The sequence below is a fragment of the Canis lupus genome, chromosome X (genome assembly GCF_048164855.1).
Source record: "Canis lupus baileyi chromosome X, mCanLup2.hap1, whole genome shotgun sequence".
Taxonomy (NCBI): Eukaryota; Metazoa; Chordata; class Mammalia; order Carnivora; family Canidae; genus Canis; species Canis lupus.
In genome coordinates, this window is record NC_132876.1 from 99,285,016 (window position 1) to 99,306,344 (window position 21,329).

The 21,329-nt window shown below is 42.1% G+C and overlaps 1 protein-coding gene across 7 annotated transcripts in view; it reads right to left on the reverse strand.

Annotated features, from left to right (window-relative positions):
* Positions 1-20,392, reverse strand: part of GK (glycerol kinase) — a 77,402-nt gene extending 57,010 nt beyond the window's left edge. For all 7 annotated transcript variants that reach the window (XM_072817234.1, XM_072817231.1, XM_072817230.1 and 4 more), the window contains exons 1-3: positions 20,173-20,392; positions 9,939-10,012; positions 7,507-7,613 (exon numbers count right to left, since the gene is read on the reverse strand). In XM_072817234.1, coding sequence (XP_072673335.1) covers positions 7,507-7,613; positions 9,939-10,012; positions 20,173-20,250 — 259 coding nt within the window. In that variant the 5' untranslated portion in view covers positions 20,251-20,392. The remainder of the gene's footprint in view (positions 1-7,506; positions 7,614-9,938; positions 10,013-20,172) is intronic.
* Between the last annotated feature and the right edge of the window lie 937 nt (positions 20,393-21,329).

The window sequence follows — 21,329 nt, forward strand, 5'->3', positions numbered from 1 at the left end:
CAAATTGTATACCTAGAATAAAACATAACTGGAATGTTCTGAATAGCACAGAGTTGAGGGGGAACCAATAGTTCCCTTGTTCTAAATAATCTTTGTTTTAAAGCTCAAAACAACAGTTTATTTTTAAAACCATACACTAGAATCTAAACTAAAAAGTAATTAGACTTTACTGTAAGGGGATTTTATATGTAATAGAGAGCAATGAAAACTGGCCTGTGGAAAATGAGCTACATACTTTTTATTAAGGTACATAGTTGACACAAAACATTAGTTTCAAGTATACAACATAATGACTGGATACACTGCAGAGATCACAGTAAATCTAGTATCCTCTTGTCACCATACAAAGTTACATAATATGCAATACAATATTGTTGACTATAGTCATCATGCTGCACATCATATCCCCATGACTTACTTATTTTATGACTGAAGTTTGTACCTCAACTCCCTTCTCCCATTTTGGGCCCTCCCCCCAGCAACCACCAATCTGATCTCTGCACCTATGAGTTTTGTTTTGTTCATGTTGTTTTTAAAATTCCACATAAAAGTAAAGTCCTACAGCATTTGTCTTCCTGTCTGACTTATTTCACTTAGCATACCCTTAAGGTCCATCCATGTTGTCACAAATGACAAGATTTCATTTTATGACTGAATAATATTCCATTGTATATTCGTCCATCAAAGGACACTTTGGTTGTTTACATATCTTGGCTATTGTGAGTCACTGCAATGAACATAGGGGTGTATTTATCTTTTTGAATTAGTGTTTTCATTTTCTTTGGATAAATACCCAGAAGTAAAATTGCTGGATCATATGGTAGTTCTGTTTTTAGTTTTTGGAGAAACCTCCATACTGTTTTCCACAGTTGGCTGCACCAGTTTGCATTCCCACTAACAGTGCACGAGGGTTCCCTTTCCTCCACAACCTCACCAACAGTTGTCACAGTTTTGAGAATAGCTATTCTGATAGGTGTGGTGTGATTATTTCATTGGGATTTTGATTTACATTTGCCTGAAAATGAGCGATGATGAGCATTTTTTCAGGTGCCTATTGGCCATGTGTATGACTTCTCTGGAAAAAAGACATTTGGGTCCTGTGATCATTTTTTAATCAGACTATCTGTTTGCTATTGAGTTGTATGGATTCTTTGTAGCTTTGGTATTAACCCCTTATCAGATAAATGATTTGCAAATATATTTTCCCATTTAGTAGGTTGCTTATTTTGTTGATGGTTTCCTTTGCTGTGCAGTAAGCTTTTTAGCTCAATTTAGTTTAGTTTTTGATTACTGATTCAAACTCCTTGCTAAAAAAAATAAAAAACAAACAAACAAACAAACAAAAAAACAAACTCCTTGCTAATGTTTGGCCTATTCTGATTTTCTATACCTTTGTGATTCAGTCTGGGAAGAGTGTAGGTTTCCAGGAATGTATCAATTTCTTCTAGGTTGTCCAATTTATTTACCTAGAATTGTTCATAGCATTCTCTTACGATGCTTTGTATTTCTTTGGTATCAGTTGTAACTTCCACCCTTTCATTTATTTATTTTGTTTTTAGGTAGTCCGGCTAACAGTTCATCTAAATAACCTTTATCCAAGTATGGGGAAAGGAAATGAGGAATTAAGGCCCCAGAGCCTCAATGTTCTCTGTGAAGTAGCACACAAGGTTATCTGCTCAAATGGGGTCAAGCAAATTAGGATCATGAGTTTGGGGCATCATTCAATTAGAGCTCAGGTTCTGAAGCCAGACTGCTGGGGTTCAAATTCAAATTCCTGTTTCCTAGCAGCAGGACCCTGGATCTCAATCTGTTTTATCTTCTGTAAATTAGAGAATAGTTCCCACCTAACAGGGTTACAGTGAGTTACTACGTATTACAACAGTGCTTGGCACATAATAACTGCTCAATAAATGTTTCTTACTGCTTCCGTTCATTGTTAAAATATTATTTTTAATTAATTTATTTTAGAGTAAGAAAAAGCACGAGCGGGAGGGGCAGAAAGAGACTCAAGCAGACGCCACACTGAGCTCAGAGCCGACACAGGGCTTGATCCCACAAACCATGAGATTACCACCTGAGCGGAAACCAGGAGTTGGTCACTTAACTGACTGAGCCAGCAGGTACCCCTCATTCTCATCAATATTGCTGAGGAGAGAGTGAACTATTAGTTGCAGAGAATGGGACTGAGCTAAGCAGGACTCATAAAGGAATTTCCCGGCAGCACTGTGGACACAATACAGAGACCAGAGAACTCAGTTGGACCTCAGCAACAGACTGCTAAATTGGAATACTGTGAACATAATAGTTCTGTGACAACTTTACACTGTGAGATCACAATGAATTCATAGTCCAGTAAAATCTCCTATTTTTCCCTACTACATTAATTTTCCATAAATAGACTGGCTGCTCGCTTAGCCACAGTCTCTGAGTCACTATCCTACGTCCTTTGGGCTACCTTTCTTTATTGCCTCATTCTAACTTACATTCAGAATGTAATTGAGAGCTATTTCTATCTGACTCATTGGTCACAGATTCCTCCCTGACCACTCTTTCTTTTCCTTTTATCTTAATTCGGTTCCTTTGTCCTAAGTAAAATTGCTTTTCTTGCAGACGATCAAAGTCCAGCGAAATAGCTTCTTAGGATTCTCCTGCTGCCATAAACACATCTCCATTACTGATTTCTCCCCAGCGCATGCAGGCTTTATGTAGTTCTTCTGAACTTTTTCAGTGTTCCAACATCTATTTTACCCTAAAATCCTCTGTATTTTTTTAAGGTTTGTTTTATGTGGGGCTTGAACTCATGGCCCTGAGATCAAGACTCACATGCTCTACCTACGGGGCCAGCCAGGCACCCTTTTTGTTTTTGTTTTTTTTTAAAGAAAACTTTTCTAGGGGCATCTGAGTGGCTCAGTGGTTGAGCGTCTGCCTTTGGTTCGTGATCCTGGGGTCCTGGGATCAAATTCTGCTTCAGGCTCCCCATTGGGAGCCTGCTTCTCCTATCTTTCATGAATAAATAAAAATCTTAAAAAAAAGAAAACTTTTCTGGGGTACCTGGGTGGCTCAGTTTCTTGAGCAGTAGACTCTTGATTTCAGCTCAGGTCATGATCTCAGGATTGTGAGACTGAGCACCATGATGAGCTCTGTGCTCAGTGGGGAGTCAGCTTCTCTCTTTCTCCCTCTGCTCGCCCCCCCCCCCACTCGTGTTTGTGTGTGCACATGCTCTCTCTCAAATACTTTTTTAAAAAAGATTTTATTATTTATTTATTTATTTGGAGGACAGAGAGAGAGAGAGAGAGGGAGAGAGAGAGAACGAGTTGGGTGAGGAGCAGAGGGAGAAGCAAACTCCCTGCAGAGCAGGGAGCCCTATGTGGGCCTTGATCCTGAGACTCCAGAATCATAACCTGAGCCAAAAAGGCAAACGCCTAGCTAACTGAGCCACCCAGGCACCCCCCCACTCAAATAATCTTTAAAAAACAACTCTACTAAATTCTACCTCTGAAACTAGTAATACAATATGTTAATTAAATTTAAATAAAAACAAAACTTTTTTTGCCAATCCCAGCACACATGCTTCTCTAAATAGTGCCTAATTTTTAATTCCTTCTTTCTCAGAATTACATATTCAGGTCCTGTAATTCTCTACCCTGGTTTATCTCCCACTTAGGAGCATATGAGAGTTACATGTCTCAAGTATGTATAATTTCATGGTCCCACAGTCTTTTAGTTACAGATACTATCATCATTGGCATATATAAAACCCAATGCAGTACACTGTATCTAGGAAGTTCAAGCTTCACCTGCATGTTCTTTCTCAGGAGGTATTTTTCTGGACAGTGAGTGCTGCGAGTAAAATTAGCTAGTCAAATGCTAACTTCAAAATCTCTGGTTCAATTTTGCTTAATATTGCCTGTGAAAAGCTATGATCATAGTTAAGAAAATATACTTAGAAAAAGACTTTGGGGGATCCCTGGGTGGCGCAGCGGTTTAGTGCCTGCCTTTGGCCCAGGGCGCGATCCTGGAGACCCGGGATCGAATCCCACGTCGGGCTCCCGGTGCATGGAGCCTGCTTCTCCCTCTGCCTGTGTCTCTGCCTCTCTCTCTCTCTCTCTCTCTCTGTGACTATCATAAATAAATAAAAATTTAAAAAAATAATTAAAAAAAAAAAAAAGAAAAAGACTTTGGAAATACTGTAGGGTGTTATAATTGTTGGTAGAATTATGGATGGTATGCATCCTTATTTAAAAATAAAATCAGGGCACCTGGCTGGCTCAGTTGGTAGAGCATGCAACTCTGATCTTAGGGTACTGAGTTCAAGCCCCATGTTGGGCCTAGAACCCACTTTAAAAATCAATAAATAAAATCTTAAAAAATAAAAATAAATAAAAATAAAAATAAAGTCATAATTTATAATTGGAACAAGTTTTTAGGGGGAAAAAAAACCCCAAAACTCTAAAACCACCCAAAGTGAAATAAGAACCCTGGAGGAAGGCTCTGGGGCTACTAAAAGTGCCATATGGGAAGAGGTGTAAAGCTCTAAGAAAAACAGTCTCTGGAAGATGTGTGCTTGAGGCACGTTATAACAATTGGAAATGAGATCCAGCCACAGCTGGGAAGCTATTTTGGAGAATATGGTACCTTTCTGAGACCCCCTGAGAGTAGATAGAAGACAGAAATGTGTGTGGATGTTTGGCAGGGCAAGGCAGTGGGTGGGGGGGTGGTTTCCCTTTTCTCCAATAGTGTGGTAACTACTTAACTACTTTGGATACAAGGGAATTTAGCAGCTGAAAATTTTATGCTCCTGAGTTTTTAAAATTTATTTTTTTAAAGTAATCTTCATAACTCAACCTGAGGTTTAAATTCATGACCCCAAGCTCAAGAGTTGCATGCTCTACTGATTAAGCCAGCCAGGGGCCCCTATAGTCTCAGTGTTAAAGCAGTGTATGTAATATTTTGCTTCTACCACATGAGGATGAACTTTGTAGCGCCTTCAGTTCAATGGCAGGCTTAAACAGAGCTGCCCACTCTAAGAAGAAAAGCAGCCCCCTATTTACTTGTCTTGGACTCCTATGTGCTGTTGTACTGAGTGAACTTTGATTTTGGAGACATTGCTCATCCATACCTGAAATCTATAAAGTTTCTGGTGGAGGACAACTAACTCCAAACTGGGTTCTGCAAAAGAAAACAACCAGCGATTGGCACCTGGCTGGCTCAATCAGGGGAGCATCTGACTCTTGATCTCAGGGTTTTGAGTCAGAGCCCCATGCTGGGTGCAGAGGGCTGTAAATGTTGTTTAAAAATAAAATCTTTAAAAAAATAAGCAAAATATTTTTTTAAAAGAAATATAACCAGCTATGATAAATTCTTAATGATTAATAGGTAAGACTACAAATAAATCACTTTTTAGCTAGAGTTATTTGCTACACTAGAGCTAAAAAGTGAAGTGGTTTGAAAAAAAAAGTGAAGTGGTTTGTGAAGTTATCTTTGGTAATAAGATATTTTGACAATGGAGTGTGGCTTTATAAGCCACATAGATTTTTCATGTCTTTGGTAATAAGATATTTTGACAATGGAGTGTACTACTGAATGCCTCCTATATGTTTAGGTCATTGAGGCTGGAAAACCTGGGAGAACAATTCAAGGACACAACCAACCATCACTTTGATTTGCACAACTCATCTAGAACTTGGTGAGTGATACTCTAAAAGAAGTTTGAAACACTTCCACATTGATATAGGGACAAACGGGGTAGGATATTCCATTAATTTGTGATAGCATTAACATGTGCTTCCCTCACTTGGCTGTTGGTGGCACAATCCTATTGTGCTCCACTGTTTCCCTAGCATACCCAGCATGTGAGTCTGCTGAACAAGTGATTTTGATAACATTCAGTCTTTTTTTAAAGATGGATCCATTTGAGACAGAGAGAGAGAGAGAGAGAGAGAGAACAGAGCAGGAGAGGCAGAGAGAATTCGAAGCAGACTACCCGCTGAGCACAGAGCCCGGCATGAGGCTCAAGTCCACCAGCCAAGTGGAAACCAAGAGTCAGATGCTTAACCAAGTGAGCCATCTAGATGCTCCATTCAGTCTTTTAAAAGTAAGTTTTATTTATACAAATAGAGCAAAGTCTGAAAAAAAATTCAAAGTTTCTCCCCAGCATCTCCACCAAAATGAACAATCAAAGCTTCAATTCAGGAGTGCTGGTAAATCTCATAGCCAAGATGATGTGAATCAAGGCACCACTACCACCAATTGATGGTTGCCCTTACTTGGGGTCAAACTACCTACAAGGGCTCAGTTGGTTAAGCCACTGACTGGATTTTGGCTCCGGGCATGATTTCAGGGTTGTAGGATTGTTCCCTGCATCGGGCTTGCTGCTCAGCTCCAAGTCTGCTTGAGAATGCTCCCTGTCCCTCTGCCACCCTCCCCGCTCATGCTCTTGCACTCTCTTTCACTCTCTCAAATAAATAAATCTTCAAAAACAATAAACTACTTGGAATTAATACAGATCCTGTAATAATCTAATCTAACACTTCCAGTTATTTCAAGGAGATGCTCTAAGTGAAATGCTTTCATTTCATCCCCCCCCCCCCACCGCTCATGTTCCCCAATCTATCTAGGGGCTCCAGCAAAAACCCAAGCATCATCTTTGACCAATCACGTCCCCTGACAATACTGCTCTCTCTACTACCCTGAATTCCAATGTATCATTCAGTTCTGCCCCCTCAAATCACCTCCCCTGCTACCACTGCCAGTCAGGTCCCCATCCTCTTTCTCAGGACTTCCACAGCAGCCACTCAGACCTTTACTGTCCGCCCCCACATGGCTCCACAGTGCAGTGAGGAAGTTGTCTTTAAACTGCAAGTCAGATCCTGTCATCCCGTCACCTTGCTTAAAACCTTCTCACTGCCGGCTTCCCGTGATACTAAGAATAGCACCCAAATTCCTAACTGTGGCTGACAAGGCCCTATTGGCTTCCCTGATTACTGCTCCTACTGAAACCTCTGATCCACCCCCACCCTCACCCTTCTTTTCTCCACTTTTCACACACTCGTCTTTTTCCAACCCAGAAATAGGCCAAGCGTATTCCCACCTCAGGACCTTTGCACATGCTGCTTCCTTTTCCTTACACATTCTTCTCCCAGCCATCTGCATGGTGGGCCCCTTTCGGCTTTTGAGACCTTGGCAACAGTGTCAACTTCTTAGAGAGGCCTTCTCTAGCTGTTCAATCTAAAGTAAGCCTCTCTGGGCCCACCCTACAGTATCAACTCAGTTTTAGCCCCTGCACAGGGCTTCCCAGGACCTGAGATCAGCTTGCATTTGCCTGCTCTTACATCCGCTGGAATGAAAGCTTCATGAGAACATTTCATCTACCCATTTATTGTCACTCCCTCAGTTGGCACAGAAATGCTTGCCATTGCACAGGTATTTGGCTATGTGCTGAATGAATGAATGATTGAATTCAATTGAGATAATCATACATGGAGAAAAACATTCTATTAAAAATACCTTTTATGTTGGAAATATCAATATTGAGCTGTCCAAGTTTCTCACATGTTTTCTCTATACACTCATAGACAGACTGCAGAATTTCCTTAGGGTCTTGTTCCACCCATCTTTGAACAAAAGAATGTATTTGGTTAGTCCACAAGGAAGCAATATAAACATAGCTTATTCCTCTAGATATGTATGCTTATGAAGGTGTGGCAGGTGCACAAATCAAAGAAAATTACATTAGCAAAGGAAAGTATCACCAGTATTCCAAAGAAATGATTTAAACAAAAGCCCATTTCCCTTACATTTTTCTCATTCTTCACATAGTAATTACTCATTTGAAAGAAGGCAAGCAATGGCAGACCATAAATAGCAGATACTCTACTTTTAAATAATTATTTTCGAATCTAATAAAAAATTAGCTCCCCAATTCTTTAGATCCTGTGACTTTTGATGAATTTTGATAAGCCAACTGCATGTTTTCACTAGTCACTAGCTATTTCTAAGTAGATTGAGATACATATATCACTCTTGGGATGGGGGCAGTGACTGATCTACTTATTTACTTACTTGTTTGTGTATGTACTTATTTATTTGTGAAGCAAAAGGAATTCTGAAAAGAAGTATACTAATCTCTTTTGCCATTTTTCTCCCAAAATATTTTGGGAGAATTTAGGGGAAAAATTTAAATTACATCCAGTAATTATTTCATGTAGACAAGGCATTGCTTCCAGTTTTCAGACCCAATCCTGGCGCCATTTTGGTAAGGTACAAGGACCTCAGAAAGATGAAAGGCTCATCATAAATGACAAGGAAAAGAAGTATGGAAAAAACCAAAATGGCAATTGAGGAAAACCACAAGTAGAAAGGACCCAAATTTAAAAAATCCTACCCTACAATCTGGAAGTCCAAGGGAATTCCAAATGCCTTTTTTCTTGGCCTTCCTTGAGCCTGCCTGGCTCTCCTGAGCTTTGAGTAGTCTCTAAATTCTTTTTCTAAAAACTTAAGCTCCTTCCACATATTTCTAACTTTTGTCCATTCAAGACCTAGGTGCTGTCTCCATATTGCACTGGGATTAGGCCTGTGGACAGTCATTCTAAGGCTAGTATGGTATCAATAGCTTTCATTATTAAAATAACTCTAGAGAGAGGGGCACCTGGGTGGCTCAGGGGTTGAGCATCTGCCTTTGGCTCAGGTCATGATCCTGGGGTCCTGGGATTGAGTCCCGAATCGGGATCCTTGCAGGGAGCCTGCTTCTCCCTCTGCCTATGTCTCTGCCTCTCCCTCTCTCTCTGTGTCTCTCATGAATGAAAAAAAAACAAAACCTTAAAAAAAAATAAAAATAAAATAAAATAAAATAATTCTCTAAAATGCAGGAGAACATTTTTCATGAAAAGGAAATACTAAAATTTGGTAGGGCATCAAGTTTTTTTTCTCTTTCTTAAATTGCATTTAGTTGTTAAGTAAAATAAATAGATCAAAAGTACATAATCTGTTGAGTTTTAACAAATGTATGTCCCCATCTAACCACCATCCCAATCAAGATACAGAATTATTTCTGTTGCTCCTGAAAGTTCTTTCATGCCTCTTTCAAGTCAATCACATAGTCCACAGGCAATCAATTTTTGGATTTCTATTATCTTAGATTACCTTAGTCTCTTCTTATATCTCAGATACAGCCATGCAGTGTGTATTCCTTTGTGTTCAGCTTTGTTCATGTTTCATGATATTAATACAAATCAACCATGTTGTAGCATGCATCAGTTCACTTTTTAAAAATTGCCTCATGGTATTTCACTGTTATCCATTCTACAGATGACAGACATTTGGGTTGTTTCCAGTTTGGGCTATTATGAACAAAGCTGCTATAAACATTCATGTATATCTTTCTATAGCCATATGCTTTCTGCTTTCATTTCTCTTGGATAAATTCCTAAGAGCAGAATCTGCAGATATATGGCTGATTGAAACTGCTGCCATTTTTCAAAGTACTTGTATCATAAACATCATTAACTTTTAAATAATATACTTAGAATTCTATTTAATCACAACTACTACATATGCACATTATTCCAAGAAGGGTGATTTTAGCATTAGATGATAAGATATGTGAATGTTTACACTCCAATCAGCAAAGCAGTGTTTGCCAAGGATGGACATAGAACTAAATGCCTTCGAGGTCAATGTGGAATTTCTGTTATTTAATGCTCATCTGCCTTGCTACTTTATTATCACTTCCTTTCCTGTCACTGAATTCCCAAGCCGTCAATCACCCATATGTTTTTGCTGAGCCACCGAGGTACTGCTTCTTTCCTTGACTAAAACCTATCTCTCAAGCCTTCTCAGGAGGGGTTCGGTCAAGTTTACCTTACAAAGCCACTGGGCAGGTAAGGTGAGATGGATTAATAAATACAAGGTAGCTTTACATAGTAAATCAGGGAACGTACCCTTCTCTTGGAAACTCTTGTTTTATTTCCACTTGGTGATGACTAAGTAGTTCGGCTGTTCTTGAATTGAAAACCTGAAAAACATATTGCAATGTTAGGGTGAAAATGCAGGTAGAGAGGAAAGGTGTTCAAAGCTATTAGGCAACTGAAGTCGTCAGTCACCAACAGAAAAAAAAAGTCCGATCAGATGAAATGCCACACAGGATGTTCTACGTTCTTTCAGACAGAATCATGATAAAGAGAAATCTATTGAACATGAAGCTAAGGGGCAATTTCTTAATCTTAAAAAAAGCACAACTGGCTCCAAGCTGTAGGAAATTTAATACATCAACCAATTAATAGCATGGATCTCAAGAGAGAATAGGAAAACCAAGAATAAGAGAAAGGAGGTAGAATGCCGATGGGGACGCTGGAAGGTTCCATTCTGCTTCCATCTTGGATGAGGAGACACACTAAGAGTCATAGGTGCAGGCAGCCCGGGTGGCTCAGCGGTTTAGCGCTGCCTTCGGTCCAGGGCATGATCCTGAAGACCCGGGATCGAGTCCCATGTCGGGCTCCCAGCATGGAGCCTGCTTCTCCCTCTGCCTGTGTCTCTGCCTCTCTCTCTCTTTCTCTCTCTGTCTCCATGAATAAACAAATAAATAAATCTTAAAATAAATAAATAAATAAAAAGTCATAGGTGCCCAGGCAGAGAAGGGCACTGTGGAAATCCCTTTGAAGGGAAGCACAGCAATGCATCTAGCTCTTATAAAGGTAAATGGGGTCCTATCCACAGGGGGAGAAGTGTATCCTGGCATCCATCTGGCTGAGTGCTTCCCTGTCACACAATTATTATGAATTGTTGACCTTTGGTATAAAACATTAAAATCATAAAGCTCCCAAAGAGGTGCTGTACAATCCTCCACAATTTTACTACTACTAAAACAATACGTTAAAAGAAAAACCCTTAGCCATCTTTCCTCATGTACATTCTTTTTGACCTGCGTGTACCTATACTTGAGTGGCAAAGTACTTAGTCTTTCAGAGTCTGGATTCGTATTTTAATTAAACCCAGCTTCCGAAATCACTGTAATTACAGCAGTAAAGTTACATCCAATTAGGTAAGAAAGTGTTTCCATGCCTAGCTTTCCTGTGGGAGAAAATTACCTGCTCATTGCAGGCTACGAAAGGGAAAGTAAAAAGAGAAAACACACCATGAGTGGCTGCTGCCCTCCCTCCCCAGGACACTATCTCCCTTTTGTGAGGAAGTAATGAATCTAATGAAAGCTAAGAAGGTAAATTCTCAAGTTCTTTGCAGAGATAAAATATCTTACAAGCCAAAGGTTAACTTGACATGTCATAAATAAAAGGCACTTGACAGAACCCCAAATAATATCCCCCTAATTTACAACTTAGCCGTAGAGTGTATCTCTAGGATGATCACTCCATTTGTCCTGTTTTATCTGGATTATCTCTAAGGCCTAGAATAGTACCTGGCATAGGACTGACAATAAATATTTGTTGAATGTCTGAAAAAAATATGGCCTACCAGGTACTTATTGGGAGAAAAACTATCAAATCAAACGAGAAATGGTTATGTGGCAGAAAAACTCTTAAGAGGAAACCATAGTTGTATAATTTTTATTCATACTAGTACTGCTCCCAGGGCCTTCTCGCAAATCCCCAAAGGGCGTTGGGTTAGGAGAAAAGTGTCCCTTTTGGTTGGCTGGATTCATAAAGACCTCTATAGCAGATCTATGAGGCTCTGAATGGAGTAGGATCCCTGTTCCATCACCTACTAGTTTTAAGGAGGCTAACTTCAGGAGTCTACACTAACAATGGATTTGTGGGCCTTCGAAACAGGCACAGAAAAGGGAAGAATTTTGGTAAATTCCATTTGGCTTATTAGACCATGATGCTGGTAATCACACAGCATTTGGATATAAAAGGATGGAACCTGGACTTCCTTACTTCTTCAGAGCTCTGAAACTGTAGCATATAGACACTACCTTTAGATGTTTAGGATTTGACCCTGTGGTAACACTTCCAAGTTTGTGGGACACTTTCTAGGTTTAATATTTTTTGGAATCATCAACTTTCTGCAGCACTGTCCAACAGAAATATAAAGCAAACCACTTATGTAATTTTAAGTATTTTCATAAAAAAACAGTAAAAAGAGGAAGGTAAAGTTAATTTTAGTAACATTTTATTTAAGCCAATATATCTAAAATAATTATCTCTCTGACATGTGATCAATAGCAAAACCTATTAATGAGATCTGTTACTTGTTTTAGAAGTAACTCTTTGAAATTTGGTATATGTTTTGCTTATGGTCCACCACAATTTGTACTAAGCACATTGAAAGTGGTCCATAGCCACATGTTGCTAGTTAGTGGCTATTGTACAAGACAGTGAAGTTCTGCAGTACTATTTTTCCTCATACATCTAGGTTCATGTGAAGAGTTTTAATGGCTGTCCATTTGCCTGCAGATGGACAAATGTACAAAGAAGGCTAATGATGCTTCCAGAATCCTTTCTGCCTGGAAGGTTACATATTTTATATGAGAACACAATGCCCAGTAGCAACAGTGCTAATCTGATGTTTTCCAGTAGATTGTAAAAGCCACTGCCAACTAAAGATGGCAGTAGCTATCTAGTTTGTCTTATAAAAGTTCTAGCATGGTCATTGTTTAAAACTCATTAGGTGGCAAAGGAGAAAGACTTCGGAATTACAGATGGCCCTCACCTTTTTCTCCCTTTCCAGATTTGCAATTCACCAAATTTTAAGTCAGTTAAGACTTCAGATGTATAACAGCACAGAACCGAAGGGTCTCTAAGAAAATTAATTAAAAGGAATATTTGAAGGCACAAGGAGTCTATGCTTCCTGGAAGACATCCTTGAGATCCTGTAGGGCCAGCATTTTCAAAATGTACTCCTTGCATCTCCAGGACCCTTCAGAAGCTGGGAAGGAGGACAGGGAGCTCCAGCTGAGCCTCTGGGCTATGCCATACCCTGGATTTCACATTTTTATCACTTTTAGCTTCGAGATTTAGGTCCTTCCAGAGAAAAGCCTAACAATGGAGTTCTAAAACAAAAAACAAATGATGACACTAACTGAAACCCATGGCCCTAATGTCATGCTACTGTGCTTAAAAAGTGAGCTCCAGAAGATTGTCTAATACAAACAGAGCTAACCTCTGAGTTTCCTAAATACCAATTCAGTGCTTTTCCAGTACAAAATCATGTTAATATAAATTATGTCTTTTCATCCTCCATTACATGGCAGCATATACGGGAGTTTTAGGACATCAAAAGAGAAAGGACACCTCATTCAGACTTCTGGGGGTCGGAGAGGGGCTATCATATCAGAATAAATAACTTCTAGACTAAGATTGAAGGTGGACTCGAAGGGAGTGCGTGTGGGCCTGGGAAGGAATGGGAGGTTAGGATGAAGGGGGGAGAGCAGCTGCCATGTATCTGTGGGGATCCAGGTGAGATAGCTGAGGGCTCCTGTCAGACTGGGAGCAGCAGCGGGGATTGAAAGAAAGGAAGTACATTGCTGAGAGACTTAACAGGATATAAGCAATTAGCTGCATCAAGGGCTTGGAGGGGGAGGAGTCAAGGAAAATGAGGGACACCCATGCAGGACAGGGGACAGGTTAGCAGGAGGCAGTGTTTACACAATACAGGATACAGTAGGAACAGTGGTTGTGGCACACAGAAGGGTTAAGGAGATTTCAAAGTTCATTGTAGATAATGTGTTATTTGGGGTGTCATTCAGGCATAGATGTTGAGATGCCCAGTGGGAAGCTGCTTATATTTTAGGTCATAAGCCTCAAGAATGAGATTTGTTCAGGTTACAAACCTGGAACTAGTAAGATGGGTTAGGTCCTGGAGATCTAACACAGAGCACAGTGAGTACAGCCCATAATATTGTATTATAAACTTTAAAGTTGCCAAGAAACTAGATCTTAACTGTTCCTACCACAAAAAAGAAAGGATAATTATGTGACATGATTGAAGTATTAATGCTACCATGGTAACCGTATTACAATACACAAGTGGATCAAACAACACTCTGTACACCTTACACTTATACTGTTACCTGTTGGTTATATTTTAATTTTAAAAAAAAGAGAGAGGAAGAGAACTGTTTTCAGAATTTTGTGTTGGCCAGAGAGGCAGAAGAGATCTTCACGGTTGGTGTAACACGGTGGCAAAGAGCACAGGCCCAGGAAGCACACAGAGCTGAGGGTGCGGGTCAAGCTCCGGTCCTGCCCATGTCAGTGGTGTGATTTTAACTTTCCTGAACCTCGACTTTTCCATCTGTCAAAGGATTAAATGGAAGAATTTATGGAAAGTGTTTCACACAGGGCAGGTACATAGTATGTTATCCAAATGACAGGACAAGCACCGGTGCTATGGCGACTGCTATTTTCATTACTGTTACTGCTGTTACTACTACCACCAGCCAGCAGCACGACCCACCAGTGGGAGTTAGGATTCAAAGCCACCTGTGCTATGTTCATCTCTAAGCACAAATCACTTTGCAGTTCTAGATTCTGTTTTATGGGGAGGACAGCTACAAACTTGAGAGGTTTGTTGTTGTTGTTTCCAAAAAAGGAATACTGAACATCTGAGTCCTGAATGATACCAAAGGGGCACCTGAGTAGCTCAGTTGGTTAAGCTTTGGATTCTTATTTCAGCTCAGGTCATGCTCTCAGGGTCCTGGGACAGAGCCCAATGAAATGGCCTCCCTGCTGGCTGGGGAATCTGCTTGAGTTTCTTTGTCCCTCCCTCTCTGCTCCTCCCCCTCCTTTTGCGTGCAAGTGTGCTCCCTCTCTATCTCTTAATAAATAAATCTTTTTTTCAATAAATAAACCTTAAAAGTAAAAATAAACTGAAGAAAGAAGTGAATGTAGGAGAGGAATTTGGCAGTGCAGGCACATAGCATACATCCTAAAAATGTCATCATTACTGCTGCTGCCGCCACTACTAATGCTTACTCCTATTGTTAGGGCTACTACTACTACTACCATTCCCCTCAAGTGATAGAATTAGAAATCACCAGCTCTATAGTCATCTTTAAGCCTAATTCATGACTCAATTCCAGCTTTGCCGGACAGGGATGGTTTAAAAAATGAAGAAACAAGGAAAATTAATTTTACAAAAAAACTATTTAAGGAGTTTCTGAAACAAAGCAAGCCTTCCTTGTCTTAGAAGGAGAGCAGTAGGGAGATCGGCATGCTGTCCTTACTAAGAAACTGTCCCTTGGGGTCCCAAGATGAATTCACTTATCCTTGCTCACTCATCCTATGACTAATTCAGCCAGCCCATCATAAACATGCACATTCATTTCCCTCCCCACGTGATTTCCCCACTAGCCTACGCTTTTACACCACACTCAGCTTTACTATGTGATAAAACATTTTTTTAGGAATGTAAACTCCCTCTCTAGAACTCTATGATACTATATAAATTTGAATGACCTAAAATAAAAATACTAGCTACAGGGGCGCCTGGTTGGCTCAGTCGGTAAAAGGATTTGCCTTCAGCTCAGGTCATGATCCCAGGGGCCTGGGATGTAGCCCCACATCAGGTTCGCTGCTCAGCGGGAGGTCTGCTTCTCCCTCTCCCTCTCCCTCTCCCTCTGCCTGCTGCTCCCCCTGCTCATAATCTCTCTCTCTCAAATAAATAAAATCTTTAAAAAATACTAGCTACAAATATATTACATTGTAAACTTGAGACCACAAATGGTATACTGGCATCTTCCAACAAGCCACAGAGGTAAGGAAAACATGAATGACATTATATTTTTCTTAAAAACGAAACCATATTAAATAGCATATAATCTCTAATATAGCTATAGTTGCCAAATTAGACTTTTTCCAAGACTCCACAAATTTTACCCTTCCTAGTCTTCCAACCCTAGAGTTCTAGTCAACACATCTGAAGGGCTCAGATGTCCAGTCATGTAATGAGCACCCACCACATGTGAGATGCTGTGTTAGGCCTTGGGGAGGAAAAAAACTATACTATCCTGCCCTTTAGGGAACTCAAAATTAAAAGTTCTTAACATGCAATGTTTACGGGAGACAAGAGGATGAGAGGGTGACAGCTCTATGAGACCGTGTTCTTGCCATTTGTGTAAGGTGATAATGGGCAAGAAAATAAGCCAACCTAGTGGAAAAAAGAAAACACAAAAGAAGCGCAACTGTAGTTATCACAACAGTGGCCTCAATCTACCGATGAGCCAGAATAGTTTAACCAAATTTACTGTTCATTAGTGGCTATCCCTTCATGGGTGCTTAATAAATATGTGTCAAATAAATACATGAAAGAAAGTGGAAATCTGTCCCTAAGCCTTATGAGATCTGAAAGCATGATCGAACAACTGGGGCCAAGGCAATGCTTCCTGCCAAAGCAAGCACGAAACTACAGTTCTAGCCATGCTTTGGAGACTATTGGAACAAAATGGTTGCGTAACCTTATCCACGGTGACTACACCTGAGCCCTGCCCAGGACCCGCTGAATCTGAGTCACAAGATGATCAAAACCGGCAAGACTTATTCAAAGGCAACGTTTTTTACATATTGCGAAACCAATAGTATGTGTATGTTTTTCTTGGTGAAGATTCATCCGTGATTATAATCAGAACAGACATCTGAAAGATAGGTAAGTGGCCTTCCCCAGTCTCTCATTTTCCTGTCACATCACTCCAAGCAGCCGGGGAGCCTAGGGCAGGGCATTAAGAGGACAGGCTTCTGAGTGCGACAGACCTGGCCTTGAATCCTAGTTCCACCGGTTACTCTGTGATCTTGGGCACAGTGTTCAGCAGCACAGTCCAATCACCTGTGGAAAGGAACTTAATAATACTACCTACATCATGGTTGTTAGGAGGATTAAATGAGATAATTATGGGAAAATCCTCAAATGTAGCATCCAGCACATTTCAAGTCATACCACATTCCAAGCCTTTGCTTTTTGTAACATTCAACTCAACGGGAGAAAAACAAAGTTACCAAATTAAAGAAGGAAGTTGACTATTTCAGCTGAAACTTTGGTCTTCTAAAGAAATGGCCCCTCCTTAAAACCTGTTACACTCATTCTCTTTCCAAGAAGTTCCTATTCTGTAATCTGAGTAATCACGTGCCAACCCCAGTTCACTGTCCTATCACACAAGTATGAAATTTTTCCTTTAGTACAAAGCCTATCCAGAGGATCCCAGGGTGGACTTTTTGGCAACTAGAAGTGAGCATGTTGTAAAATGGCAGGTATACTACTAAAATAGAAGAAATTAAGTAATTAAGCATACCCAAGTCAGGAAGTTTTAAGATTTTTTGGCTCCGAATTACAGAAGGTATATAATTATAATACAAAGCAGATAAGAGCTATGAATAGAGGTGTAAGAAAAGTAGTATAGGGAGGGATAGGGGATCCCTGGGTGGCTCAGCCGTTTAGCACCTGCCTTTGGCCCAGGGCGTGATCCTGGAGTCCCAGGATCGAGTCCCATATCAGGCTCCCTGCATGAAGCCTGCTTCTCCCTCTGCCTGTGTCCCTCTGTCTCTGTGTCTCTCATGAATAAATAAAATCTTAAAAAAAAGGAAGGGATAGAAAATTCCAAGAGTTTGAGGAAGACCTGCTAGGAGATGGCAGTTGAGGCACTATTTGGAGGCAGATTCAAATTTCAAGCAGCAGATCTGGGGAATAAGGGAGGAGGCAATTCACACAGATGAAGAGCACGAATAAAGAAATCTTGTGTCCATCATGGGAGAAAAGCGAACATTACTAGTATAGGAAAAGGAAGAAGAAAGTTTGCAGAGGTTATTGGTCTTATAAAAGTCAAATGATATGTAAATCTAATGAATAATGGTCAGGAAATTATTCAAACACCTTTAACTTTATAAGGTTCCTTATGACAGTTCTTATCCACTGTATTCTTCCCGGAGAAGGTAAGCAATGAGTTTTGAATCATAATTACAACATGGAACAAAACTACTGGAACAACTCCTGGGAATCACCTTGGGATTGAAGCACTTATTCAGCAAATCCATTATCTGTATTTTGCAGGGAGTGGTTTAGCAACCACTTTCCTTATAACCAAAGAAGAAAACACCTCGCTAAACTATTCCTAAGTTCTGTTTGACTTCACACATGATCTCTAAGTCTTTTATCTACCTGTGAGGCATGCTTTCACAGTTGTTTCTCAAGAGGCAGAAAACTTAATTGACTAACTTTTTCACATCATTCCATAAGTAGGATGGAATGATGTGAATTTGCACCTTAGCTTACTCAACGAGACCATGCCGCACAGAGCCCAGCAAACAGAACTCAACTTCTGGGGGCTTGTGTTGTTCATGTCACACACCGAACAGATAGATGATCGTGAGAATATGAACCTGATGAATTCTTTCCCCACCAAGGCAGAAAGATGCCTCTTGGGCAACAGAATCTTTAGAACAAGCTGCAGTAGGACAGCAACAGTGAAGAGTCACGTACAGGCTGGCGCCTAAAAGGGAAGCCTACAAAGTTATGAAATACTTTACGTGTATTCATAGAGGGCAAAAGCTGCATAAACTTGAAAACAATCACCATGTTTAGTTTGACCCTCTCCCAGTGCTTTATGAACTAGTTGCCAACATTTAAGAATTGAAAGATTTCACTGAAAACTTTAGACTATCAGCTTTTCTTAAAGAATTTGAAGATCTGGGAACCACTGGGCTGATGTTCCTGCTTGGCAGCTGTAGGCTGTCCCCTTGGCCTGCTCTCCACCTTCTACCTGGCTGGCCCCTGCAGGCATTTGTGTGGGCAATTCTTGAGTGTGATTTCAAAAATTAAGCTACAGTTAGCACACGTCTTAATGGTCTTTCTTAATCTGGGGAGATGGTAATGATGATTGTGTATTTTATGTATTAATCAAATCCAGTTAGACAGACTATCTTACTTATGATTCAGGATTACTTTACAAACATTTATATGAAAATCAGACAAAGTGAAACCTGCCCTGGGTGATTAAAAGATAAGCAATGTAAGAGACAGTAGAACTATGTCTTGGCAGCTCAAACCAGGGTAAGTCATTAAAGAAGATTCAAATTTAAACTGGACTGAAAGCTTTTTTGCTGGAGATGAGAGGCTAGTATCAATATGAAGGCACAAATGCAGGTTTTTAGTCAAGTGATCAGCTAAACAGAACTTGGAAAAAATGAATAAACTTTACATATAATGTATACATATACGTACACCTATGTATATATATATATACATACAAAATAATGCACGAAAAAATGATTCGAAGAAGTGAAGACAGAGTTAAATAATCATTCAGTATTTACACCAACCTGTCAAATTAGTCAAATATCCACTGAAAGCTTGAGTTCTTAACAATCATTTATTTAAAGAACTTTTAAATTCTCTTACTAAACTGATGCTGGATCACTTTAAGAGCAAGTTTCCTAATTGCAAAAACATATTAATAAGCAGAGTCCCTTAAATAGCACTCCGTTGTGATAAAACTGCTGTCATACATGGTAAATAAAAGGAGAAACAGAATTTTCCTGTCACTTTATGCTGTGAAGCACGGAGAAAACCATCTGTTTGTAACCGGCAAAGTATCAGAACTGAAATTTGTGAGTCTCCGAAATTAAATAAAGATGCTGGTAAAAGCAGTGTAGTGTGACTTTCCTAATGTGTTCAGCAGCCCCCTCCACCACGCCGGCATTCCACCTTCTGCAGTTTCTGTGGGAGAGGATGACAACGCACCATCACACTAATACTATATTCGTTCCGCTGCTCCAAAGGACGCTATGTTAGGCTACCAGAGCCGTGACACAGCTTTCGCCCCATCCAAGGACGTCCTGCGCCCCGCAGGCCAAATGCTCCTGGGGAAGCCCGCAGTAGCGGTCAGCGTGGCCACCTGTCCCTGGCTGCGAGCGGGCCGCTCAGGACGGATGCTCGGCTAGCCCCAGTTCCCTTTGGGGGTGGAGTCCCACTATTAGTAGGTGACCCGGCTCCACCACCAAGGCCGGGGCTGCTCAGCTCGGCCGCGGGGGTCGCGAGAGGCCGAGGTCCCCGAGGCCCACGCAGGGCAGCTCCAGCGTGGCAGGTCCCGCTTTGGGAGCCTTGGCCTCCACCCTTTGCCTAGCCACCGGGGCCCGGGGTCGGGGAAGGCTCGGGCTGGGGACGCGACAGCCAGCCCCGAGGTCCCTGGGCTCCCGCCTCGGCTCGGCGCCTCCTCAAATGTCACCCTGGGCTCACCAAAAAGCGCGTTGAGCTGGTGCCCTGGTCCACTGCCCCCACCAACGGCCCCAAAACTGCTTTCTTCGCGGCTGCCATGAAACCAGCTTCGGGTCAGCGGGCTATCGCGGCCCGTTTCCCCGGTGACGGCGGCGGGCGGGGGAGGGGCGGGCGGCGAGCCGGGTAGACGAAGCGGCGCGCGACGCCAGAACGCTCGGACCGCGCTCCAGGCAGCCCCTTTACCCGCGCGGAACCTCCTCACCCCGCCCCTCCGGCCCAGGCCCCGCCCCTAAACGCGTTCCCAACGACTTAGGGGCGTGGCGGGGGGGCGCTGCCCGCCGGGCCAGCCAATTAGCGAGCGCAGAAAGAGGCGGACCGCTCCGACAATCAGAGGGCGGGGAGACGTCACGGGGGCGGGGCCTGGGCGCGGCGGAGGCGGTGGCCCGCGCAGCAGATCACGTGGGCTCCCGCGACCCGGCGGCGGAGCCGTCCTGCGGCAGGGCCCGGGCCGGGCAGGGCCGGGGCAGGGCCGGGGCCGGGGGGCGGGTGCTGCCCTTTGGCGGGGAGGGTCGCCGGCCCGTGGAAAGGCTACAGCTCCCAACCCTCGCCCCGGAGCTCCCTCCCGCGAATGGGCCCCAGAGTGCAGAACTGCCGGTTCCTCTGGGGAGCGCCGCAGAGTGCGGCGTGACTCGCTCGGCGGACTGACCTGGTCAGGCCTTCCCGCGCTTCCCACGCCCCGCCCACTCCCGTATCCTTGCCCTGGATAAGAATTCCCTGTGCAGGAACCGGCCCCGAGTAGTGTGACCCCCGGGAGCAGGGCGGGAGCGCGGCGAACCCCTCATCTGTATACGCTTCAGAGACAAGGAACGCGGAAGTTCTTTCGGTTTAGCATTTAAGGGAAGACGGCAAGATCGACCTTCCCGGGTCCCTTAGTTGACAATTGGGCATCCGGCACCTCCCTGTCCTGATGCGCCCTTGCTCCTCGCTTGACCTCACTCCAGTGTCCCCACCCTCCCACGCCATTTCCTCTCCCTCCATTAACTGCTCTACTTTGCAAAGGGAGAGGAAAGGGTCTCTTCTCATTTGACCTTGAATTTACCTTGCCAGGATCCTTTTTGACTCCCAGGTTTCAGGGGCTTTTCAAACTTTGAATCAAGAACTCACTGTGAGAAATAGGT